Source organism: Phalacrocorax carbo, chromosome 12, assembly GCF_963921805.1.
Source record: "Phalacrocorax carbo chromosome 12, bPhaCar2.1, whole genome shotgun sequence".
Lineage (NCBI taxonomy): Eukaryota > Metazoa > Chordata > Aves > Suliformes > Phalacrocoracidae > Phalacrocorax > Phalacrocorax carbo.
This window is the reverse complement of record NC_087524.1, coordinates 18147214-18174648: the sequence shown is the minus strand read 5'-3', so window position 1 is coordinate 18174648 and position 27435 is coordinate 18147214. Positions and strand designations below refer to the sequence as shown.

General features: G+C 42.5%; 1 protein-coding gene across 11 annotated transcripts in view; it reads right to left on the bottom strand.

The window, feature by feature from the left end:
- Positions 1 to 27435, bottom strand: part of TACC2 (transforming acidic coiled-coil containing protein 2) — a 122899-nt gene that overhangs the window by 59464 nt on the left and 36000 nt on the right. For 9 of the 11 annotated variants that reach the window (XM_064464320.1, XM_064464321.1, XM_064464322.1 and 6 more), the window contains one exon: positions 16545 to 16676. In XM_064464320.1, coding sequence (XP_064320390.1) covers positions 16545 to 16676 — 132 coding nt within the window. Of the gene's footprint in view, positions 1 to 2772; positions 2952 to 16544; positions 16677 to 17753; positions 17891 to 27435 lie in introns of those variants that run through there. The other 2 variants (XM_064464324.1, XM_064464325.1) reach the window with 2 other exon arrangements.

The following is a 27435-nucleotide window of genomic DNA, read 5'->3' as shown; positions in this document are numbered from 1 at the left end:
CACATGACAGTGCTTATAATGTCAATAGTGAGGTCTGAACCACACTGCTTTTATCTGCAGTTAACTTTTATTGTCACAGGCTTCCTTTGGGCTTTCCCTTTTTTATCATTCAAAATTGGCTTTTTTTTTTCCTTTAAATAAAAGGACAATTGTCTACTGCCAGTGACTGAATCACTAACAATCCACAATGAACAACAGAAGACCCCAGGCTGTCAGTATCAATACTGGTTTTATTACAAATACTTTTATCCTGGCTGAAACAAATTTACATTAAAATTGGAAATTTGGCATACATGTGCAAAAGGAGCATATGTAATCATGGATACACTCTAAAATTTTAACCTAGATCCCTTTTCAGCACTGCTTCTACCATCAATTTCTTTCCATTACTTTTCTTAGTGTTTAGCGAAGAAACCCACCCTAGGACACTCTGAGGGAACTCCTAAACCAGCAGCTATTTAAGGAATTTGTTTGACTCTGTACTTTTCTGACGTTAACATAAATGTATTCCCGTAATGATTTCTGATTTATACCCCTCTAATCTAGTGAACTCAGGGCAGCCAAAGCCAACTTGGCTTTCCCTTTGTTAAGAAGCTGTCTCCATTAAGCAGTCAGCCTCTGCTAAAGCGATGACTTCAGGGATGCTGTAACGGCATGGGCAGTTACCCAACTTGCCTGGGACATGGCCAGATGTTTTTACCTCTGAACTATCACTGCCATTAAGGAATTTGCTTGTGTCTGCAAAGTAAGTTAAATGTAACCTCATTTAAAAAGCATTGGTAAAAGTTATAGTTATTAGGGTACAAAGTCAAAACCTCAGACCAGAGCTGATTGCCATGACTTCCTATGAGGAGGTTCTTGTTTTGGGAAAACACCCTCATGCTTTCTCAAATATAAAGAAACATCTCTATACTTATCTTACTTTACTTACTTATCTTACTTTAAAGAATATATAGCTGGAGTGAAGAAAATGGCACACTCTTAGTGATTTATTTAATACAAGATGAGTAGTATCTTTCACAAACTCTTCTCAACAACACCAACAGTTACTGAATGACGCCTGTGCTACAAGTATATCTGTTGATTTTGTAGGGCCCTAAAAGATCATACTGAAACCTCACAGGAATGACTAACTGCAAAAGATGAGGATATTTATATATAAAAGAAGTCACTGAAAGGGATGACAATGTAATGTACTCATGTGCCCCCCAAAATATATACATATATATACCCACACCCCTTGATCAATATGTTCTTCAACAGAATGAATTCTTAAAAGGCTGTGAAAATTGTAGATAAAAACCACTGAACCCTGCTTTAGCTACATCTCTTTCTTTGCCCAGTCCTTGGATCACTTTTAAAAATCAGCACCAGTTTGTGAAGATGAAAATGTAATTTACAGTACTTTACAGATAATGAGGCATCAGTTTATTCTACCATATCATTAAAATAGATGCTGTATATAGGAATGCCAGTACTATATAAGAGGGAACTATATAGAAAAAAAATCTTAATTGGTGAAGCTATACATCAAAGGAACAAAGGATGCAGAAATGCTCTTAGGCCTCTATCTTACAAATATAACAAGATGGTATCAAGCAAAGCTATTGGCTGATATCCTGCAATAATACAATAGGGAGCACATACCTACTTGTAAGGCCTATTATAGAGGCAAAACTATCAGTTACTGCTCTAGCATTCCCCATTGACCCTGAAGCACTTATCTCAAACATACAAATGATGTCTCAACTATAATCCAATCCACTTTAATAAGCACACATAACATTAAAAAAAAAATAATTAAGAAACCTCCATGAAGCTGGTTTATATACTGGCCCTAGTGGTTACATACCTAAAACTTACCTGATCAGAAATTAACTTGGTGTTCAGGTGTGTTAGATAAATGTCATTTATGTAACCGAAACAACAATAGGAAACAAGGCAATTCTTCTAAATTCCATTCAGGGGTAAGGTCCATGCTTTATCATGCCAGCTGAGTGGTTAGGGGTGGGGGGTTAGGGAGAAAGACTGTTGGCTAAGTAAACCGATAAATTCTCAACCAAAAAATGCCAAAATTCTTCTTACAAATGGGAAATTACTCTGCTATTTCTGCATACCTATTCCATACGCACTTATATATGATTTACCCATCTGAAAAAGTGATAACTCATTATGACTAACCACTAATTGTTTGCTTTTTCCCCCTTCCCTACAACGAATCTTTCAGAGTTGGCCTTCAGCAAGAAGGGATCTAAGGACCCCTTGCTTACGATTCATCAGAGGATAGAATACCATGACAGGGACGGATGCTGACAAGGGTGATGTGACCTGAAAAACAGTATCGGTATAGAGAAAAGCAGAAGCTTTGAAAAACCAGTGAAATGCAGCTCCATGCTGTGCATTTTAAATAGAAAACACAGAGGGGTGGGCTTGGGAGGGGGGGAAGGGGTCTGTTTTTGTTCACTGGAAATGGTCATTGTGTTTGATTGATTATGCATCCAAAACGTAAAAAGACAAAACATGGTACACAGCTATGAATCGAGGTGGTCAGTCCAAGCAAGTTGCCTTCATACTAGGAAGGCATTATGAAAGATAACTCGCAATATTCAGCAAAACCGTAACTATGTCTCCAGCTGAACACAATTAGCATTAAACAAAGGCCTCAGACACAAAAGTCACCTCCTTAACGCACCGCACAGGTTAAGTGCAGAAAGGCTGCAGGCCCAATGGTACAGAGAAAAAAAGAGGAGAGCAAAGGGAATCCACACTTACATGGCCTCTGACGGCTCCCGGTTCAGGCTACCTGGCTGTGCCTGCTGCAGAGACTGCGACCCTCCCATCCTCGGTGTGCCCTTGGGTTGAAGCTAGATGCGAGCAAGGCCAGCTTCCTCTGTAATTCCACCAGCAAGGAGCCCTGAGAGCTCTGACTGTGTTGAGGCTGCAATACTGCAGTGCAGATGGAAACAGCTGCTTGCATCAGTGGCAGCACAAGCAGAAACACTTCAGCAGCAGCTTCTCTTCTCTGAACTGTTGCCAATTTTTTTTTTGTCCAGATGAACACTATTTATAAAATAAAATAAAATCCCAGACACTGTGAGAGGCTAATCATCTGCTAAACATCAGTGGTCCAAGCAGCTATGGTGCAAGCGCCTCTAACACAGGACTATTTGCTACTGAAACTGGCTTAAAAAAAAAAAAAAAAAAAAGAAGAAAAGCAGACCCTCCCTTTAAGCACACATTGTCAGCTACTGGGCTCCCTAAGGACCTACAGACAGCACCACTATATTGTGTTGACTCAGCTGATTTGAAATGCAAATGCACATGTGTGCTGGATGCCATGCATACATTTCCCTTTAATAACAGGCAAGTTGTGCATATCAGGATGATTGCAGAGAGGATTAATAAGCAGAACGGCTGCTTTTTTTTTTTTTTCATTTAAACAAATTAGTTCATCCCTCTTGCAAAAATGGAATCTTCCATGAGGAACATAGGGAGAATATCATGAGCAGCCAAGGTAAACAAGCCAATGTGGGAGCGGACCCTACCCGGCACAGCTCCATCCAACAGATCGGTGCACTTAACCATTTTGCTTCTGCCTGCACAGACCCCCTTGCTGGACAATGTGGCAGAGAGCCATGGTGATGCTCATCATCTAATACTGATGTGATTAGCGGTGAGGATCTTTAAGCCCAGGAAGTACAAGCCAAAGCAAACAGCATTCCAAACCCTACCAATAAGCTTATCCTCCTGCCACTGTGGAGGTACCAGGGTACTGGGAATTCATGTGCATAACAAGCTGAAAGGGCTGGGCACCATCACTCTCCAGATCACTGTCTTCAGCAAATAACAGGTGCTCCACACAGAAGTTATATTTTGTGTCCAAAAAAAAATTAAATCCGTCACTATCATCTGCAGTAGCAATTAAACTCTAGGGACACAAACGGCTTGAAGCGAGGTACCAATTCTGAATATGTGACAGGGCAGAGGTCAAAAGGATCAGAGAAATTGAACAGAAATACTAAAGCATACTAACTTCCAAGCACCTATACCACAGCATGGCTTTTGCATTTCAGTGGAGGCCTCACTAGGCTCACACCTTAAACACCTTCTGGGTTTTTTCTCTGCTTGCAAAAAGGGAAAGCCAGTAGGGTTTGCTTACTTTACAGAAATAAGGGTTGCTGTATACATGCACAAGGTTCTGCCTCTCTGGGTGCACCCGCAATAAATTGTTCTTAGGATAAGAAGAAACAAAGACCCTCAGTGAACACAAAGCACATTTAATTTCCAGAGACTGCCTAAAATTAAACTCTGTTTTATAAACAGCATCAAAATAAATGTGCCTTTTTTTTTTTTTAAACTGAGGGGAAAAGCTAGTGAGCCAGCACTTTGTTTAGCCACAAACTCCCAAGCAAGTTACAATTTTGGGGTTGTTTCATTTCTGGTGAAAGCCAAACCCTCATATCTCCTGTCTTGTTGCTCAACACTCATCTCAAGTGCCCCAGAGCAGCAGCAGCACCGCCTCAATCAGGGACTGAGCTTCAGAATTTCTGGTACCCAGCTCCAGTTAACCCCCAAGCTCCGCAGCAGAGCCCAGCTCTGGTGGCAGCTCACTACGCCTTCTGTATTTGCCAGTTCCCCGCAAAGGCTCTCACAACTTGGGCAGCCCAACCCACCCAGACAGCCATTCCCAGTCATCACCAGACAACAGACGAGGAACCAGACTCATCCCAAGCACCATCACAACTCCGCAACTCTCAGAGTAAGAGCTGAAAACACAGGACTCTGTCACTTGACAGGTTTGCGCCTCTTCTGTGCTAGAGAATACAGACTGCTTTTTAGCCCTTTTACAGCGGTATTTACTTCACCAGACTTTTAGCAGGATAAGCATAAAATGGATAATTTTGTTAACGACAGCAAACCATCAGAGCCAAATAAAAACACAACTCTGCAAAATTTTAATGTAATGTCAGGTAACATTTGTCACGAGCATTCCCAACTAAGTAGGACACAGAATTTGAAGAAAGTGTATGAAAAGCCCCACGTACACTCTGGCAGTAGAATTGAAATGGTTAATAACACCAGTATTTCCATCCAATATGGGAAACGAATGGTACCAGCCAACAGACTAAAATTACATGGCTGCATCCAGAGACCTTATTAGGTTGAGGTTACAGCTCAGCTTCAGTTTTGCATGTGCTAGCTCTCTTTTGAATATCGTAAGAGCTCCCTACTGGATTTCATTCGTTACTGAGAAAAGGAAGACAATGAGAAAAAAAAAATTCCTTAGACAGACAAACACCATGCTGGGGAAGTAAAGCCCTAGCAGGTATCTGGAAGCCAAGAGGGAGAACACAGGCACTGTTTGTCCTGCCAGAGGGGAAACAGGCATATTGTGGCATCTTCCTAAGAAGTGTAAACAATACACTTAAAATGCCCGGGTCACCTCCCTCAAGTTTCACATGTACATCTATTAAATAAACAAAGGCCCAGTAAAAAAAGGCTTGGATTGAATCCTATCCTGAGGCAGCATGGCCCTTTCAGGGGCTGTAGAGCAGAGAAATTTTTTACCGCATTCCCCAGCACTTCCATGCAACAGACATTCGAATTCCACTAGAAATTGCAGGTTATGACTAACATAGAATCATAGAATCATTAAGGTTGGAAAAGACCTCTAGGATCAAGAGGTCCAACCCTCACAGTCTGCAGCATCAAGGGCTTCAGCCTTACGAGCCCAGCTATGCCCCTGGTCCCTTTGCACATACTGTCCGGGTTAGCAGAGGGCTCTGCTCTATCATGAGGGGTGTCAGACAAGGCGTCGCCTCCTTCTCCCCTCCTTCTCCCCCCAGTTCATGTGCACAGTTCACAGCACCGCTCAGAGATTCACCGTGAGGACAGCTCGCCACCTCTGTACCGCTCCTGCTTATAAAGGGGACAGAATTTAGCTCTTCTCTTTGAAAAATAACCATCCAAGCAGCTCAATTAACAGCAATGTAAACTGGAGCACTGGTAAAACAACATGGGCTCTAACACTAGTGAAACCTTGATCAATGTGCTTCTGTCAGTTTAGTGTCAATACTTCATTGACTGGCCAGAAGAGAGCTGCTGGGAGCCTTGGGAAAATGTTTCAGACCAAAAATGAAGGATCTTGGTCCATTACAGCCAAAGGCACCTGCACGAAGAGAAGTTACAGGCTCATGAGCAGTGGCAGCTCTAAGTACTACATCAACAAGATCCAATGAGGGAAACTAAAATTAGGAAAAGAGAAATCAAATCAACCTTTACATGCAAATTCATAATATTGAGTACAGTTACCTCAAGGGAGGGAACACATTTAGTATTTTCAAAACTCCAGACTGCGATGGTCTTTCAAAAAAAGATGTGCTGTAACTGAGAGCCTTGGACTTGGATATGTTTGTTGATTAAGGGATGCAAGCGTAACAAATAATAGACTCTAGCCCCTGGCCAACACTGTGAAAGAAGCCAGACTGTAGATTTACTTCTGATTTGGCCATAAAATCTGTTACAAAAAGCTGTCTGTGGACCAACCCTAGGTTGAGGTTTGGAGAGGATCTGTCACTTGCTTGTCGCTACATTCACCTAAACCCATATATTCTTTAAACTGCTCTAGATGCTCAGAGGATGATGTCACTCATTTCAATTCTTGCATTTCAGAGAGGAGATGTGTAATTAAGCGTCATGCGACTACAGCAGTAAGCTTGCAAATCTGGCCCTGGACTTTGATTTCTCTGTGGGGCAGAAGCACGGAGTCTGATAGACCTTGAGTCTAAGCACAAACATGGTGTGATCAGCAGCACTGGAAGGTTTTCCCTGCAGCCCGCTCTGATCTGTAAGAAAGACCTCGGATGAGAGGGGAGCTCTCCCTCTCCTGTCTGGCCCCAATCCAACCTCTGGGCCTGCCAAAAAGCATCAATTTAGTACTAAATTTAGTGCTGGTTTTTAAAAATATAAGAACTGCGTCAACACTGTAAGTACATTTTGTAAGAACTTCTCTGGAACCTGAAAATACACATATGTGGCTAAAAAATTAAAAAAATCCCACTGTAGCTTCAAAGGACTTAAAGGTGCCCCAGGCATTTCAGCCTAGGGATGAACAGCAACATAACAACTCATTGTGATCCCCCTGCTGAAAAGACCACTTAAGTATTCAGTACCATCCTTTAAAATTCATCATTTTCTCTTCCTGCCTGTTTCATCTATTTAAGCAAGAGCCATATTTTGGCTTATACTAAACTAATGTTTTATTGAAACTTGATGTCTATTGGTTAGTTGCTTAAAATGCTTTACAGATCCCTAAATATTTGGTCTTATTACATTTTGTGTTTATATATGAATTCAAACTTCAGTCACTTGCACCCAATTTGAAATTTCTAGCTTCCATCAAAAAACAGTGCTGGATCGGACTGTGATAAGGTTTATGATATCCTGAAATTTATGTTGTGTTTCTTTGCTCTTGGCTTCACTGTCTGTCACACTAGGCATTTATGCTAGTTATAAACATGATCACACATACACACACGGAAACATCAAAGAGCCCACTGAAAGACAACCCTTCCTCACACATCTATCCCCCTTGGGAAGGAGTGGGTGAATATTAAGCTATACCTCGGAGCTGCAATGCATTATTGAGGTACTGTGCAGAAATGAGCACCATATAAAGCAAACTGCACAGAACAGAGCAAAACCAAACATCTGAATAACAAAAAGGGGTTTCTCTAGTATCCTGAAGGCTGCTGCCAAAGCTCTGAGGAACAGCACTGTCTACAAGAAACAACCAACCAACCAACGGAAATGTAAACAAAGGATAGATTATTGTTTAAATAGAATCCCCCTCTTATAAAAAAAAATATTTGAGTATTTAGATGATACTACTTTTGGATCCCAAAGCCTTGAGTGCAGCCTGGGAAGAAGTTTTCACCCCAAGGACTCCCTTAGTATTAGGCTGCCGAGTATCAACGGGCTCATGGATAGGGCAACCACATCAGACTGCTAAGAAACAGCAATATCTTTCCTAAAGGACTAAAGGGACCAAACCACTCAGAAAAATCAACACTGCTCTGTATAGACACAGTTGCAAGGCAAACCAGTGCCTCCGGGAGGCTGGCTGTACTTTTGAGAACATATTAGCACACAAGAGCATTGACACCTGAAGTGCTGGGGTGACAGCCTTTTTGGGACACCCAAGGCTGGAAACTCCTGTACTCTAAAACCTTTCCAGGAGCACCAGCCCTCCCTGGCCTTTGCTGAAATGCTGCCTAAACACAGGATCCATCTGCTAAGCCCTTCCCAGAAATTCTCCCAGGACCAGTGTTGATCCTTGTGTTACAGAGAAGGTCAAACAGACTGTTTTCAATCATGAGGGCACTCAAGGTTTGGAGTTCATCTTTCTGAAGGTTATACAATAAGCAATTTTACAGGCTTTTAAAGAATTCAAGCATTCTTCATCATGGGCTGCACAAAAATACATGGCTGTAGACATGTTGCCTGTGCTAATTTACTCACCACGAATTTTTTCAGTCCTGGGATGCTTAGGATTTCTTTGGTTTTGTTTATTCTCCAAATCAGTCTTTCTCACTCCTGCAGGCAGATTTTGGCTCCTTAGCCTTACCTCCCTCTCTAAAGTGACCAAGAGCGCATCTGTCTTATAATTTCCACTTGCCTTGAGGAGAGCCACTTAAAAGTCTTCTTCAAGCAATGAACTGCTGAGGCTGCCGGTCAAACACCACAAGGCATTTGCTACCCTTCACTTTGGTTCTCCACTTTATCCAGTTAACTCTACTCTTAGGTTATGCCCAGAGATGTGCCAGCAGGAATCTCTGGAGATCACATCGATCTTGCATTTGCTTTTCCAGCCAGGTCATTATTCCACGGTCCAGCTCACTGCCTGCACTACTGCACTGCTGTGGGGCAGGGACAGTGGCAATACTTAATGCTGCTACTGTCATCGAATTCTTCAGAAAGTCACACCTAAGCAGAGAAAGCAACCCTAACCCCTTCAACCTCTCTCCCCAGAGGTGCCTTTTTTTTTTTTTTTTTTTTGCCTTGGGGAATAGCCACAGTATTGCATGTGAATAGGCCACCATTTATAATTAAAAATTTTTGTTCTTGTGAAAGATGATATCCCAAAGAGAGAACCTCAGCAAATGCCACCTCCCGGAGAGCCATGCAACTTCTCAGAGAGATAAATGACCTCTTGCTATCAGGTACCAAGAGCAGTGGAAGAAAAGCAGATTTCTTTCTTTCTCTCCCTTAGGTTTATGGGGCAACTTTGTGCTACAAATGAAAGAGTAAGTATGAAAAGTACCTGAAATACAGAACAATTTTGGTTTACTGGCAAAAAAAGTGAAGTATTAACACAAATTGTAACACCTATGCTTCAGTAGTGCCTAATAAATAGGCATTTAGTGCAATTCATGTCCACAGTATAATTAAGATATTACTTTAGGCTATAATTAGCAATTTAAAGGCACATCCATCACCATCCTTCAAAGATCCAGTTATCACTAATTTAATGCCAATCCAGTACAGATAAATCAGAAATTCAGCCCTAAAGAAAGAACGGCAGACCTTCAGATTGAAACCACAGTGTTGTTGGCTTTGGGTGGGGTTTGTAGCTGCGTTTGTTTTGTTTTGTTTATTTTTAATGGGCTTAGAGTGGGGTACTGATTCATGACTAGAGAGTGTAAATGAGATCTGAGGAGTAAAATAATTAAGAGAGTGCTAAATCAGTGGGATATTTTTCAATATTCTCTTCAAGAAAAATAAAAGCAATTCATTCAATTGCCTCTGTACAATACCTGACATAACACAGCCCTGCGTTACCACGATGTAAAACAATACACCACAAAATAACACAAGATACTACGTGTGAAGCTTCAGAGATTTAATTTACTGTTCTAGATTAAATACTTTGACAAACACATTGTCTGCTCCATCACTTACCTAAATTAACATGGTGCGAGTGCTTTATTTGCATTGATGCATTGTTAGCTGATGAAAAAACCCACTGACTGAGAATTTTAAGCCTGAGCACACTGACAGAATATTTCCATCTGACAAGTCAAAGAAAAATGCAGTGACCAGCGATGATGTGCCCAGGGTGGACACTGCAACTCACAGGAAAGAAACAGTAGAATGGGTTTCTAAAATAAACAAACAAACAAACAAAAATTTTTAAAACCCAAGAACAACTGTGCCCCCCACCCCCATTGATCACTGGTTGGTTGCTAAGGTCACTGCTTAATCTAAATTGCAAGTGAGATTAATGGCCTTAAGAGTTATGAATAACCAAGATGCCTGCTTACTTATTGAAATTTCCTGCATGGGAAACCCACTGCAAAGACAGCAAAAGGGGCCTCTGCACAGCACTATTCAGGTTGCCAGGGGGCTACAAGTCTTTCAGAGGTCAGCAGTGGATTACAATCAGTAACGTGAGAACTAAACACGCCAGAAGATTCATGTACAAAAGCATTTTATGAAATTAAGAAGCCATACAAACAGGGAGATTCAGTTTCTGAGAGCTGAGCACACCCTCAAGCATGGACACCTCCGCAGTGGCTGTGCAGGGGCTTCACCAAAGGAACAAGGAGGTCTGTCTACCACACAGACCTAGAGGAAGAATCAAGTTAAGGCTCCAGAGCAGCCAAACCCCTGTGGAAAGCCCTTCATCCCACATCATTTTGTGCAGCCTCTGGCCTGACATTTGCTCCTTCGCCTTCCCCTGCAGCTGAGGCACAGACACTTCAATTTTGGATTCCATTTCTATCATGCTACTACTGTAGGAACCAGGCCTGAATTCACTGGATCACAACCAAAACTTTAAACCCGTTTTCCAAGTTTCTGGCCCAGCCTTCAGATTGGGACCACAAGCATAACCACACCAAAGGAGGGAGTTTGTTTTACTGCTGAATATGCCTCTGCAGACCATGTCCGTGAGCCACACGCCCAAAGTTCTGTTGACATTTCTGTGCACCAGAGTCACAGAACCGCCATCACAGACCATGACTTTGCTTCCGTGCTTCTTTCTAAGCCTTTAAACATCCCGAGGTATAAGATCCCTACGACAGCTGGAGCCAGACTCATTAGGAAAGGAACTGTGTAATGACAGGAAGGGACTGACATTTTTAAGGGCTTTCATGTACACACCCTCAGCTGACAAGATCAGTGCGAATAACACTCTCTGGGGGCACCTTGTTGCAGGAGATTCAGGGGGTAGAATCCAAAGGCCTCTTGCCCTCAGGGCGTAGGTGAAGAATTAGATTATGAAAATGCAGGATGAAGAAATCAGACAAGAACAGTATTCCTGCCTGGTGCAAGTCTTTGCTGTAACTGCCAAGGATGGGTGGTCAAATGGTGACTAGGTAACTTCTTTAATAAGTCAGCTTACAGCTTTATTTTGATTGCAAGAGAGTTAACAGAAAATCAGTTTGATGTATTTTCAGTATTTTTCAGGGGTTTCTTTTTCCTTTGTTTCCAACAAAGACCGCACTTAGAGTACTGCATCCAGTTTTGGGCCCCCCAGTTTAAGAAGGATGCGGAACTGCTTGAGCAAGTCCAGTGGAGAGCCACCAAGATGATCAGTGGGCTGAAGCATCTCCCCTATGAGGAAAGGCTGAGAGACCTGGGTTTGTTCAGCCTGGAGAAGAGAAGACTGAGGGGAAATTTCATCAGTACCTATAAATATCAAAAGGGTCAGGATGATGGGACTAGGCTCTTTTCAATAGTGCCCAATGATGGGAACAAGGGGCAACGGGCACAAGTTGGAACATGGGAAGTTCCACATGAATATGAGGAAAAACTTCTTTCCTGTGCGGGTGCCAGAGCAGTGGCACAGGCTGCCCAGAGGGGCTGTGGAGTCCCTTCCCTGGAGACATTCACACCCCACCTGGACGCAGTCCTGTGCCTGCTCAAGCAGGGGGTGGGACGGGGTGATTTCCAGAGGTGCCTTCCAACCCCTGCCATTTTGCGATTCTGTGAGAAGACGTAGCATTAGGAGTAGAGTGCCCCAAAAGCACAGGTCATATTTAAGCATAACATTGATTATTGAGAAATACAAAATACACCTGATTCAACAGTTTTATCCCATGCATTACCTGATGTAGGACAAAAGGTTATCCCCTGTAAGTCCTACACCCTCCTGGCAGTGCCAGGCTCCTCTGGTACCCTCAGAGCTGTCACCGTGCATGCCACAGTGCCAGGGAGCAGCAACCCAAGCCAGGTGTATAATCTCTGCCTTGAATCTGTATTGCCAGTTTTGTAGGGTTGATGCAAGATGATTACGCCATTCTAGAATTCCTTGTGGATGGATTAATTAGTGTAATGACATATTCATTTTCATGCTGCTGAACCTGTTCTAGCAGCAACAAAATTACTATATATTGCCTGAGGGAACCTGTAAAATACACAGTAGTAACAAGCAAACAGAGGGCTACCATCACCCTTTTGTCTGCTGCCACATACAGAGAGAAGTTTTACAACACACAAAAATAATTGCTCTCTTTGAGCATGCAGGCAGAACACACCCCAGAGAGCCCAGTGAAATTTCCCACTTCTGTCAAGCATCCATTAATGCTTTGCCTTTTAAAAATAGTTACTGGAAGCTATTTCTTGAATTGCTGCTCTTTTATGGAAGCTGTCCTCTGCCAGAACACAACATGGGGGTCCCCAAGCACCCTGCCCATCACACACAGGACCACGACCCCCCCCAGTTGAGTTCACCCAGAGAAGCCTGCAGGATCCAGTCCCTCACCTGAGGACCCCACCGCACCAATCCCACAATCAGCTACAAGAAAATGCACTTAGTCCACAACAGTTTTTGGCTTCAAACACAGCAGACATCCCAGGATTTGATGCTATTACTCAGTAATAGGCTGAAGAGATCTACACTGAGCAACACAAAGCGTCCTCCTGCCTGGGGCTGAGCAGTTCTGAACACATCACTTAGGAGGCAATCTCTTTTAAAAACCTGGAATGGAAGGAATGAATGAAAAGCAGGACTATGGCTCATTCCTGTCCATTTGTTACAGACTGGCTGATTACATGGAATGTATCTATTTTTTATGTTGTGCTCCAGAAGAGGGTGAATGCTTTTTGGGATACCAGCCACAAAACCTCAGGAAAAATTCTTGGGTTTTAGTTTCCAAGACTTACTGTTGCTATTATGAAAAATGCATCACTTCACTTGTGCACCAGACACACATTAGAGGTATATTACCACCCAGTTCATATAATACACCTTAAAAAACCATACCCCCTCAAAATAAGAAAATTTTAAAAACCCAAAGCCCCACCCTTTGGAAACAAGAAGGTGTTGAGATTGCATCTGTATCCCCCACTTGCATCTTCCTTGCTCAGTGCACTTGCAAACTTAGTAAAATGACTCATCCCTTTCAAAAGGGTTAAATTCACTCAAGAAAAAAACCCTTGTGTTTTTTAATCCCATTTAAACCCTTCTTGGTTTTCATTACATCATTAAAAGCAACTGAGTCGAGGATTATCAGTATTGGTCATTCATTGGCAATTCATTTATTTTTATTTACTTAGTTCTACATCAAGCCTCTCTAAAGGTGGGTAGAGGGAGAAAACTTGTTTTCAAAATGTGGTCAAGCAAATAAAACCCAGAAGCTTATGCTGTTTCTCTGTGTGACACCAATAATTCAGCTTTGCTTCCTCCCATGGAAGTATTATGAAACTGCCTTTTGGAAACAAACAACACAGAAAGTAAAGATTTCTGTAAAGCCTGCTGTGACTCTTTGCTTTCAGATAGAAAGGTTTGTTCCTGTGCTTCCGATTGGTTCCAGGCTCATTTCAGGAAAATTGGGTAGGACAGAGATGTGCATTTAATTTCAGAGATTCAGAGATCAGAAGTTCCCTATCCATCCAGTCTCTCAAAATGATGCGATTCCAGTCTCTTTTAGCTTTTGAAAGAAAACTGACCCTGTGTCTGACAACAAGGAGGTCCCACCTCTCCAATCACACCAGCCACATTTAACCAGGTGTAGCTTTCAAAGCAGGTAGTGAAGCTACATATGAGGACATGCACAGACACAGCGTTTGCTTTTTGGTCTGCAGAACAGATCATTTCCATCTCTCTTCCTCATGGGACAATCAGGGGGATGGATCAGCTCTTCAGAGCCTTTCCAGCTCTACTATAGGGCTTCCATAAAAGACAAATTACACTCACTAGCAATATTTCAGCACTTCTCCCAGATTATGAAGTGTCTGTGACACAGTTCATAATGTGACTAGAATAATCAGAGGAGACTGAAATAACTCAAGGATCCATTTTGCAGAAAATTGTGCAGTGGCACAGCATTTGCAGAAGTTTAGCACCTTGCCATCCAGGTGACAAAGTGAAAGATAACTCAATTTTCCATGGCTGATTTGACTTGAAACACATGAATCACATAAAAATGCAAGAAAGTCCACGAAGTATTTACATAAGGGGCTGATTATAACAGCAAAGAGCTATTTGGACAGTAGTATGTTTGCTTTTCAAGAGGATGCAAGAATCATCTTTCTTCCAACAGATATCTCTATTTCTCACCTCCGTATGCACCTTTATTTTCCTTAAGATCTGTGGAAGTCTGTGTTCAAGTAACAAAAAGGGCAAAGATGCAAGTTCAGCTTTAGAGAAAGAAGGCTGTGGGTGATAACACTGCTATTCTCAAAGCCCAACGAGGATGCTTGCCAGCATACATTTTGGTTAGTGACATCCTAGGCTGGGTTTTGATTCTGCATTAAGCGGTTCTACTAACATTACTTAATTACACCATTGTTCACCCCAAGAGAGTCTTATGCACACATAGATATTTACATTATTAAATACACTACATCATTATCAAAACCAAACAGAAACTTCAGAGGCACAAGACAATCCAAACATGAGAGTACAGCACCTCTGCTTGTCTGCAGATTTCTAAAATTATTTCTCCTCTCTTTGACACTGAATTCTGGTAAAAAGAAAAAAAAAAAATCACCATGTGTTTTGGTGGTTTCAATTTGGATTTGTAAACAATAATCATCTGTGACTACACTAAAGCACTCACAGAATGTGAAATTCAGTCCAGGGGTATTCATAAAGTTCAAACAATAGAAAGAGTCAATATCTCGGGCTGAATATTTTCTAACTTACAACCTCACCTGACCATTTTGCTCCATTTTTAGAGAGTGACCATGACATCTATCCTTCATTCAGAAAATTATCTCCAGATCACAGAACTTCGCAGATCACAGGAAGACCTTTGAGCACTTCTGTTCCCCATCAACTACCCACAGGTTAAAAAGTGCAGGTCCCAGTACAGTAGCATGGAGGAACATCACACAGAAGACTTGGCCTAACTGTGTTACAGCAAGCACATACACTAGAGGTGAGGACACCATCTTTTGATCAAAATAATCAGAGCTTTAGAACAAATAATTAAATAACATGGTTCCTAGATATTATACTATGGATGGTTTTTTGAATAGCATTGCTGACAGTCATTCATTCACTGTTCCTCAACAGAACATGTCTATTGTATACGTTTTTGTTTGTGATTCAGAGTATCCTCCTGCTGACAGCAGCACCTTTTGACATTTCTGAAGAGAGCTTTAGTGGAATAGCTGTATTTCCTGTGGTGTCTCCTGTCTTGTACCATACTTGTCACAAGATGCCAGCCTGTATTTGTGGGGTGGAGAACACTTTTCTCCAGGGAGTGCCCATTTAATATTCTCAGCTGTGCTGTGACCTTTTCCATTAATAGATGCCACAATAAGGGTATGCCTTTATTTCTGAGCCACAACAGCATACCGGCTAATCACTTGCAAGACAGACGTCATCTGAAGCTTTGACATGAATATCCAAGCACATGTCTTTCCTTGACTATATTTGAGATGGGAGGGCTCGGTTTGGGGCTTTTCCAAGCACAAGTCCCCTAGACCATCTATCAAATACTGTGGCACCAATCAATGCAAATCTGAAGGAGAGAAACATTTAACTTCAAAATCAAGATAATTCAACATTTCTTCAGCAAGAGCAAAACCAAGCTGAACTTCTTCCTTTAGTACTGACAGCTACAACACGAATCAGTAGTGTGGGGTGGGGAAGATGCTGGTAGCATCTGAAGGGGAATGAGTAGAACAGTCCTCTTGAATGTGACCTGATTTTGCACAGTTTCACAAAACAAACACACACATGAACAATGCCACCACGACCAAAACAAAACAAACTTGAACTTCAAGAAGGGAAAAATATTTGGGAAAAACCCTAAAAATGTGTTAATTTTAAAATACTAGGAAAGATCAGCACAGTAATAACCAGTGTAGTCCAAGCTCCCTCTTCTGGTCTTTTGCAGTAAATATACTGGAGTAAGTACATCTCTACAGTCTACCATGTGGTTTCAAAATCTAGCAACAGTGTTCATAGAAATTAGATAAAACACTTGTTAAAGTTATTCAGCGCCTTTAACACAACTTATGTTTACTTAAGCAAAGGACGTACAGACATGGAAATTTATTGTAACGTATGAAATAGCATTGCACAATACCTCTTTTTTTCCCTTGTGAAACCTTCAGTTTCTTGAACAGGTAGTTCTACACCATCAGCAGGAGCCGCAGCCAAAGGTACATCCCCAAAAACGAGGTTATCAACTTCTTTGCAGCTGTCAGACTTGGAAATGCTGCAAAACAATTATTGAAAATAAGCTGACAAATTTCAGAAGTGCCTGTGAAGCTTCAAAGTCTCCTTAAAAGATGAACTTTGGCTGGATCTAAAATAAGGAGCACATCATCCCCTCCCCAGTACTGTCTCTCTCACACCTCCCACAACTTACTTCTTCCTACAAACTCTATTTCACTTCTCAGATGACCATATAATCAATAATATTGCAAAGTTCTGACAGCTCTTGTAGACTGTAACAGTAACTGCCAGAGAATATATGAAATCAGTAAAATAAATAGATCACTAATGACTATTTCGCAGTTTGCACTCAGCCCTTTCTCCACAACGTACAATACAAACATTCAATTAAGTGACTTGAGTGACTTGTGTTTTAGAAAAAACTAAAACCTGGGACTAAAAAATTCTCTTACTTTAAAAGCTCTTCCTATACTGTAATATCCCTGAACTCATGGCATGAATGTTGAGATTACAGGACTGTAGTACTGCTGTATTTGTTAATTCCTCTAAGTCCCTCTGCTCAGTGGAGCCCCACAAGACCCAAGCTCAGAAGCATGACAGCCATGTAATGATTTCCAGAGCATGTAAATACAGATTGGAAAGACCGAGCTGCTCCACAGCGAGGGAAGGCCCTGCGGGGTGCTTTGGGGAGGCGTGCCCTCTGCTGGTCCCTGCAGAAAAGTTGCTCTTGCACACAGCCTCCAACCAGAGTACAGGGGGAAGCAACCAGCTGCCCAAGTGCCGGGCACGCAGAGGAGGGTAGTCTTGCCATTCCCTCTCCTCAAGGCAGACCAGAGCAGAATGCACTGTTACAGCTCCATCAACTTTCTGTTTTCTTAAGCAAAACCCAAATTAGAAAAAGCTCTTGACAGCAACACAAATAAAACACTTCTCGTGAGCCTTCTAACTCTCTTTAAGAAGGTAAATCACCTGTGTATCCAAAAGATCACCCCACAAGCAGCTCACTTGCCTCTCCCTCACTTTAAGCAGACCGGTAACCAGTTACTCCCCCTGCTCTCGGCGACACTCATTAAACTAATGACAGAAAAGGAACTAAATAACCAAAATAACCAATTACTTCATGTCTCAAAAGCAGGAGCAGTGTAGGGTCTTGCCACACCACGTTGTCCTTTCCAGGGCACCTCTGACACAGCAGAGGGACACAGGCGTTCTGGGGTAGCAGCCACACGCAGCAGCCTCCCCTCGTGCCAGTTCCTGCGTCCAGAGATCCAGATACAAATGTTTAAGGAAATGTTGGTGGAACCAGGCCTTGGTTGAGAAGCTTCTTTAAGGTTTCCTGAACTAAATATAAAGTTATCTTAGCCATTCCTTTTTAAAAGTTCCTCTTCCCTCACCCCCAGCAGTTATACTGTAATTGTAGGAGGTAGATTAAGTTGTGTTACTGAATAAGAGCTGGTAAAGTTCAGGGACAGGTTGTTCCTTTCTTTAGAAACGTGTACAGAGGACAAACACAAATCACATCCCTAAATTCAGTTACAATACATGAGCATGAGAACAGTTATTCCCCGAAGTGTTTATCCACTAACTTACTAAGATCACAAAAGCTCCTTCTGAGAGTGGTTTAGGTTGATTAGCTCATATCCATGAAGTTGCTTTGTGCCATATGGGATAGCTGCTCTGTTACTTCTTCTAAGAAATTATCTCTGGTTCACACACTCCTTCCCTTCCTTCCTCCAGTTTGTCCAAACTGGTCTGACACTGACAGAGATTTCCTAAATTTTCAGTCAAATCGAGTTAAAATAAATAATTAATTATGAAAAAGCAAGCCGTTTCCTTTTTCATGCAAAGGACTTTCCTCTTTGCTAAAAATGTCTTTGTCCTAATATAGTAATAGCAGCACATATATACAAAGGCAATGTGACTATATAGGGTCACACAGATTAGGGAAAGTAAGATTTTAAAGCAAAAAGTAAACTGCTAAAAATAAGCGAATGCTGAACATCTGTTTGGAGAATAAACAAAGAATTGCAAAACCCAAACAATTCACAAGAGGGCCCAACCAAGCAAGAATACCAAACGCACGTAGAATTATGGACATTATGTTAGGCACACATAAACCCCTCCTTGTTAACTAGTTGCTCACAGTAGCACCTGTTCCCCTCTCACCCACAGCCTTCGCACAGGCCCCACTGCCCATCTGCAGCCCTTCAGCTTCCTCCTTTAAGTCCTTCCACATAAAATGAAAACATTTTCAGAGATATACTTTTGACTAACGTCATATCTAACACTCTCTGCAAAGCAAAACTACCTATCAAAATATTGGCATTTTTAGAAGAGCTCTGCTCTCTGGCCTTCATAAAGCGCAGGGCTTACTTTTATGAGCTATAGCATCTGTATTTCTTAAAATCCACAAATAATTTCCCCTTCATCTTTCCACGCTTCACCTAAACTGCCAAATACTGGATTCCCATAAACACCATGCCTGCCATATGCCAGCTGCCTCACTTGTGCAAGTGAGTTTCTAAAGGAACACAGCAGAAATGCAGCTGGTACTTGCATGTTCTCTGACATCTTGCACCAAGTACCAGGAGGTATCCACCTGGGTCCATGGGATGGTGGGCTGCCAGACAGGGGACCATGGGCATCCTCCCCTGCTTTTCCCTGCTGCTCTCGCTCTGACAAGGAGTCCAGAGTATCAAGGAGCGTTGAGCAAGGCCATGAAAAGTACATTGCAGGACTAATCACAGCAGCTCCACAGCTAATATTGCCACATAATAATTTTGGCACTGTTCAGCGTGGTTTGCAGGTAGAATTGCAACAGCATAGTGCTAGCAGTTATTGCCCATCACCAGGTGGGCATTACCTGCAGATGGGTGCTGCCCACTGGTGGCATAATGGGTTCACAAGGGACAAGGCAGAAACAGAGCAGCTCAGAAATGGTACATACTGCACAAATTGAGGCAGGGTAGCACAGCACAGCAACCCTGTCCAAAACACAGACTCTGTGTCCACTCTAAATTCTCCAGCCTAAGACTGCATTGACTCAGGTACATATATTAACTCATGGTACTTGTGTCAGCTCAGACATGGACTGGCTACATTAACACATCTGCTTCTCCACAGCTCTTACTGAAACAAGACTCTCCATTGAACTTATTTTCCAGTCAGTAATATTCTAACGGTTGTAGCAAGGATACTACCAAAAGGGCAAAGTCTCCCCAGGGCACAATAAACTATACATTGGCCAGTCTCTACCCTGTAGAGCAGAGCTGATTAGAAAACATTTTTCAAGCTCCATCTCTGTTTAAGTAATTCTCAAATGTCACTTTCTGACCGTCTGTGTGTACAAATAACCCTGGGTATTCCTGCCTGCTTGTGCTGCTAACGCTGAGGAGCATGCCCTGAGAGCATCACAGTTCTCCAGGCTGTGACCTATGCAACCGGGAAAGGTCCATCTGCAGCTTTTAGTGCATCTGACATCAACTATCACAAATTCCCTTATGACAGCTTAATGTGCCCTCTGCATTATGAGAGAGGGGCTGATGAACACAACATTTTCTAACGCCAGCTCAGGTATACAACAGCTTTCATCCCCTAGTATTCATGACAGAGCTGTGACAGCTCTGTCTGGTCTGGACTAAACATCGTGCTGCAGCTCTGCAACGTCAGCTGGAGATTAAATGCAAGAGCAGAAGCTTTCCTCAGCATGTGGAGGGGACCAGACTGGGTTACCCTGCCTCTTACCTATAGCCTGTCCCTAAAGACAAGTCATGCAGCAAGTACTTTCCAAGCTGACATTTTTTTCCTGGGCATTTGCTGGGGTTTTTTCCCCACGAGACAGGCAGCAAGTTGCAGGGAACAAATAGACACTGCTCAGAAACGTTTAACACCCCTAACAACGGAGCCCAGCTAAGCTGTGGTCTTGTACAGCTGGGGCACTTTGCCTTCTCTGCCTTTCCAATCCAGACTTTTCTCATACAAACACAAGTCCTGTTGCAGGGTTCTGCACCTGCAGCATAAAAAGAAAGATGTGTCTAGCCAAAATATCTCCTAGTGCAATGTGTACTGGCAAATCAGAGTGAACTTCGTCTTTCAGTTTCATTGCTAAACAAAAATGCTTGGCAGAACAGCCAGTGAACTTTTTACCTAGTTCTTTTCAGGGCACTCTTCTGTAGATACAGTAAATAAAATCTACTTACTGACCAAATTATACCATATTGTCCCTGATCAATATGTAATCAGCAGGGGAGGAGGGAGGCAGGCAGTCATCCTCAAGAAGAAAAACAAAGATACAGTTTCTTGACTGGACAGATGGAGAGACAACCCGATCTGTTATTATGTACTGCCATCTGGAAGACATCTAGTACAAACTGACCCCTGCCTTATATGCAGCATTATTTTTGTCCTGTCAAAATGCACATCATCTGCATTATGTGACACCCCTGATGGGGAAATACATGGAAACAAAAGGAACTTATTAGTAAATAACTAAATATATTGAGGGAAAAACCCTTTATAACTGTACATTACTGCAGGCAGACTGGAATAGCACCACGCCGTCTAATAGCCCTGGTAACATTTCAGAAGTGTAGTGCACAGGTATAACCAGAAAGCATCAACACAGGGACATGGCATGCGTGTGCACTAGAGAATTTTTCTGCAGTCAAACTCAAAAGCAGTGGTGCAGTATTTCTACAAAATATGCCCAAAAAGCAGTGGCTTTAATATGATCATCTTACTTATATAGGCAAGAATCTGCTCCACATCACACATGAAGAGATGATGAGGGATAAAGCAATGACATGAAACAAATAACATCACTGAAACCCTTCCCTTGGATAAGAAAAGCCCAGTCCTGCTATCACTGCCCCTCACTGTGAGCATAATCCCATGCATTTTAAGAGTACTACTTCCATTTGCTATTAGCAGTTGTTATCAGTTTAGGTCTGACCAAACCAGAGAGAAGTCAGCAGAGTTTGTCACTGCTGGAAGAGTTGTGCCGTGCCTATTTCAGACAGGGGCTAAAGCAGGGGTCCAGCTGCACTGATATTAACCCCTCCTCTGCTGATCACCTGCACCTGCAGGTGCACACATGTGGGACCTACTACATTTCTACTGCCGGGACACCAGGGAACACCTCTGCAAGGGTCACAGAGAAGCTGGCAAGCAACAATAGCCTGGACAGAAAAGGCAGGTGCAAGGAGGACAGGCAGGCTTCTATGTCTAAAGCCAAACAAGGATGCAAAATAAAGGAGTAAGAAAAACAAACAATACTGACAAAAGTTAACTTTGCAGCTTTAAAAAAAAATAGACAAAAAAGTAAACCCAACAAACATAGGCCATCTACCTACCTGCAGCCAGATCCACCCCAGCTGACCACAGTGTATTTCTCTCCCACCTTGCCCCATTTCAGGAGCTGAAAAACTACCTACTTCCATGCTGAATGCCTCTGGTTTGCAACTTTTTAGCACTGAACCCTTGCAAAAATCCACGTACCTTCATCAAGGTCAGGATATGGAAACAACAGCCAGATCCTGTAGCTGCTGCACAGCCTGTGTGCCCTCACCAGTACTAGGCTAAGCCAGCCTGTATGCGCTAACTGCAGCTCAGCACCAGCACTTGCAGCCTACGCAACCGGGATGAAAAAGGAACCCTGAGACTAACTTTTGGACATTAATGGTGAAAACATTTTAAAGACAGGTGTTACGAAGTAGATAAAAAGAAAAGGTATAATATAATTAACTCAAAATTCCAGATCCAGATGAGAATGCCAACAGCGTGAATTCAGGAGGTTTACAAGAAGCTGTAAATTAAAACACTCTAAGACTGTTCTTCCTAAATGTCTCCTAAGGTGACATTTAATCATGGACAGCTTGTGTGCCTGTTTCCCTACAAACAGCAAACTATCACCCCAAGGGCAAGAGAGTCTTCTGTTTCAGACTGTAGTCCAGAGACCATGAATAAATCTTCCTGGCACTTCTGGTGTTGGTCTTTCTTTCACTCCTCCACATTCAGAAAGTGGCTCATAGAAAAGAGTGAGCAGTAATTGAGGTGGAGCTAACTGCCTTGCTACTATGGGCAGCAATCCATTAGCAGGAAAAAACAGAATCCACAAAAACCCATCAGTAACCCAATTACATTTGTTAAAAACAAAGAAACACGACACTGAATAAAAACTTACAAGAACTGGAAGAAATCCACATCATTAGCTTCCCATGCAAGCTTCTCTAGATCATCTTACACCAGCTGTAGGAAAAAGTTTGTTTCCCCCAGATTCACCCAGCCAGCATTAGTGACTAACCAGCTTTGGGACTGACAGAACACCAGTATGGGCTAAACAGCAAAGTCACCAGCTTTTAAGGTGGATTGAGCAAACCACACTTTCTCCCTTTTATAACATATTATTGCTACTTCAGCTAACCAATTTAATGCTAGCTTAAATATATTGTGTATATTTAAACTCCACTGAATTCACAATGATTGAAGGATAAACACACCCTACAAGGCTTCCTCTACTATTGGCAGTTAAGACAAACTCATACACCCAAAGATCTTGACAACCCAACTGCCACCAGCACAAATAAAGCAACAGTTTCCTTTCTCTGTGAAGTAAAAGCAGACAAAAAGCCCACTGTCCAACAGAGATGAGATACCTGAATGATTTATAATCAGCATTAGACTGTTAAGGAGCTTCTCAAAATTAAAGAAAATACCCAAAGGATCAGTTACCTTGTACTAATAAAAAAAAAAAAGTATAAACACCTGAAAAATAGAAGGCATATATTGCACCCTCACGTGGCATGACCCTCCTACATGCCAAAGTGAGTCAATCTCAGGGAAAGGTAAACAGCATCTTCTTTTGAAGGTTTTGATAGAGGGAGACTTAAATTCTGGTAAAGATTTCCACTGACAGATGCTTTGCCGACTACAGACAGACTCAGCAAACCCATCAGCAACTGGCCATACCAGACGTATCCACCCGACAAGAGTGAGAGCAATTTCTTAGCTAGCACTGACCTCCTGGTCCTCCACCCGCCCACAACAGCAAGCAGTTTGCAGCTGCTTCCCGCCACTCTAGCTGCAATGGCTCTGGACAACACCTTGCTGCAGTCAGCTCAGCAGCATCCACGGGGTCAACATTTCCATATGCCGCAGAAACAGCTAAGGGCTGCTCAGAAGGATCAAGGTGCTCAGAAGGATCAAGGGGAGAAGCCAACTGTATATCAACACCTGGCCCAGGAGGGCTGCGGTGAGAAAAGACAGGGAAAAAGGCAGCCTGCGAGGTCTGAGTTATTGCAGAACCACTGTCATTTGGCTGTCTGAACCCCTGGACTTTTGCATGCTTATGCTATCTTGTGTGTTAGGGAACGCAGCAAAAGTTGGCATTTTTAACACAAACTGGTTTTGTGCACAGTTCTACCACTCCCACCAGCCTGAAATTGCTGGATTTTTGCCTGTGTTACAACTGCAGGAGCAATGAGATAGTACAATCCAACAGCAGATTACCCCCATTTTGATTATGATTTTTAAAAGCAAGTGAGAAAAGAAGCTACTGCTTGAACAAGAGAAACAGCAAGACTTCCTTGCTCTGAAACCACGTAGCACACAGGGAGCTAGAGTCCAGCTTTCACTTGCCATGGAGCCACGCCGGGGCTCATCAGTGGGAGCACAGTCAGACAAAGGTGTCCCGGGTGCTTGCAGGGAGCACACACAGGAGACACCCGGCCTTGCCCCATATCCAGGTAAAGCAGGGCACAGCCAAGTACTACACGCTAAAAGCCAGCAATTTAGAAATACACCCCTAACTCAGTAAGGAAAGGACCCCAGGGAAGAAGTAGGGTTTGTTTGTTTTTAACAGGGAACCCCGTGAAAACAATATTTTTGTTGCCTACTTCAACCTGACTTTCCCATGTGGCCATCCAGAGACCAGGACCCGGATGCGTCAGTTTTCCCTGAAACCTCACTAAAATGTGCAGGTTTTTGTTAAATATAAAATGTGACTTTTAATTTGGGTTCCAATTTCACATCTGCGGATTCACCCAACTGGCTCAGTTCGGAGATGCCACTGTCCACACTGTTTCCAGCACTACCCAGTGAATACAACTCTGCATGCAGACGGATGGGACCTTACACACACACAGATACAGTTCATACACGCAGTTCATACACTTAAAACTGCTTTTCAGTTTAAAATAAAAACGCCTAAATCATTGACCTCACCTTTAACACTAGACAATTACTTCCTTACCTAACTCAAACCCAGTGGATCAGTACAATTCTCTACTATAGTCTGATTTTGGTTCAAAGTACATAACAAGCAGTTAAATTGCATCGTAATAATGTCAATATTATTCCAGTAACTTCACACTTTACAGAATCCTTTAGATAAAATGTGTGAAGTAACACGTTCATATGGAAAAATTATTTGTCAAGCTTGTTTTCTGATTTTTTAATTTATTTTTAATTAATTACACCTGCGAGCCTCTGTAAGCTAGTGTTTCTGCTATTCATTTCCAGTGTTTTCACAGCATCATTCTGTGCTCGGTCCGGTTCATTTGTCCACAGCATCCCTGACAAGCCAAGTGACGTTCTCCCCTTTGGTGCAGCAACACTAACAAGGGCAGGGTTAAGCTGCTGCACCAAGTGCAGTTCTCGGATAATGGCATAGAACATCTGATTATTTTTTAAATTTACAATATTACGTTTATCCAATTACAATACTAAGCAATTAACTGCCCACATGTTCTCTGGCTTAACCACACCTGAGGTCTCAGGCTGTTGTAGGAAGCTCTGAGCTAAGATGTTTACAAGCTCTGAAGTCCTCTAGTTCATTAGTGGAAGAAGACCAGTTTTCACTCATTGCTGAGAGTTGCATATACTTATAGCACAAACTGGGGTGCCCCCCCACTTTGCCTTAAAATGAGCGTTTAGAAAGCCGACCTTGACAACAGGACACTTCTTTCTTACATACATAAGGAGAAAAACGCAGATGTGCAGGTCTTGTTCTGGCTACTGGCAGAGCACTGAGGGTCTTTCATGTGAACGTATCAAAAATACAGCATAAGCCAAAACTGCAGTTGAAGCTGTTGTACCGGTGTACCCCAATCTGGTGAGAAGCTAAGTGTTTGCCCGCCACCACTCAAATCTGCTGCACCACGAACTCCCAGACAGCGATTTTCATGCAGTCTTCGGACAGCGTAACTTGAAACTCCGGCTTGGGGAGGTGATGGCAAAGCTGCTCTTTGCCAAGCCACCCTGCTCCATGCAGCACAAACAATGAAGCTATGTAGACACCACTCAAACTAGTTCCACAACTGACATTTCTGGGCATCACAAGTGCCTTTGCCTTGCAGGTACTCGCCACCAGGTCCCTGCTGTAAGACCTCACCAGCAACTGGCCTTTCAGGCCAATTTGTTTCAAAAATCAAGCTCTGTAGAAAGGCCATGAGCTTTTTCCATTCCATTGCCTGAGTTCCGGGTCAAGTCTGAAAGAGGATCTACTTAAAATGACTTCCAAATTCTACTTACAATGAGCATGACTGAAATACTTTTCAAAGGAAAATACCTCACAGTTTAACAAGCAGTTGCTTACCAACAGCTGCAGCGAGCACACTAAATTCAGCCCAAAGACCAAGGGGTTCAGTCTGTTATTAGTGTGTCACAAGTGAGAAACGTTGCCCATCAAGTGTCCTTAGGACCTTGAGTTTCCTAATTTCACTTTTAAGGCCTCTGCTTATCCTTGAAAAAGAGATTTTTCCAAGTCACTGTTAGAAGGCAGGTATGCAAATAGCAAGTTTCAGACAAAGCTTGACCTGTAGTAGTCATTAAATATGAATGAATGAATGAATGATAAATAACTGCAGAAACCTATGTAGTTTCTTCTGTTTAAACATAGGAGGTCTGACCTCTATCTACGTAAGACGCTTTCGAACCAAGGCAGGGAATGTATTTCAAATATGTAAAAAAGCACAGCTTTACACACGTGGACACAGAGCCAAGCAAGGTCAGCTCCTCGGCACCAACCCCATGAACACAGCGAGGTACCCTGCTGGTTCCAGTTGTTGCTCTCCTACTGACATCAGTGCGATGCAAACCTTAAAACCCTAACTGCATACTAAAGTTTTAGAATGTTTTGACACTGGTGCTGGAGACAGAAGGCAGCTACGGGTCTTGGCATTTTCTCCCTGTCCATGTTTTTCCAATCAGGAGAGCTGGATGTGGCTCCCTTTGAACAGTCAACAACAGCTCCAGGTTTACTCCAAGGGAAACCAATAAGCATTTCAAGCCCTGCTATCTCCTAGTCCCAAACATTTGGTTGCTTTTAATGAGATAATGGTAAGATTTATAGATCCTGCTCTTACTCCAGAAATCTCTGGAAAATGGCACCGACAACTGCAAGGCAGGACTGAGCTCTCAGCACTCTCACACCCGCTATTGCGATTTCTTCAAGAAACAAGATGTTGCTCGCTGGGTACCGCAAGGCTGGCAGACAAAATCCTCTGGATTTCATACTTGGCTTTGTAGTAACTTGGGCCAAAGAGTCAATTTTTTGAGCCTCAGTTTACACATGTGTAAGAAAAAATATTAATTAATTACAAAAAGATTGAGAGTATTTGCTATTTCTGATAAGTTCTTACACTGCAATTCTTTGCAAGGGAAAGACATCTAGCAGCATCTACATCAGTTCACATTCATTCATTCATTCAAACACAGTGTACCTCGCAAAATTTCATCCATTTTATTACGTAACTCCTTCCTAATATTCATTTTTACCTTCTCATACTTTACTCTGTAGCTTA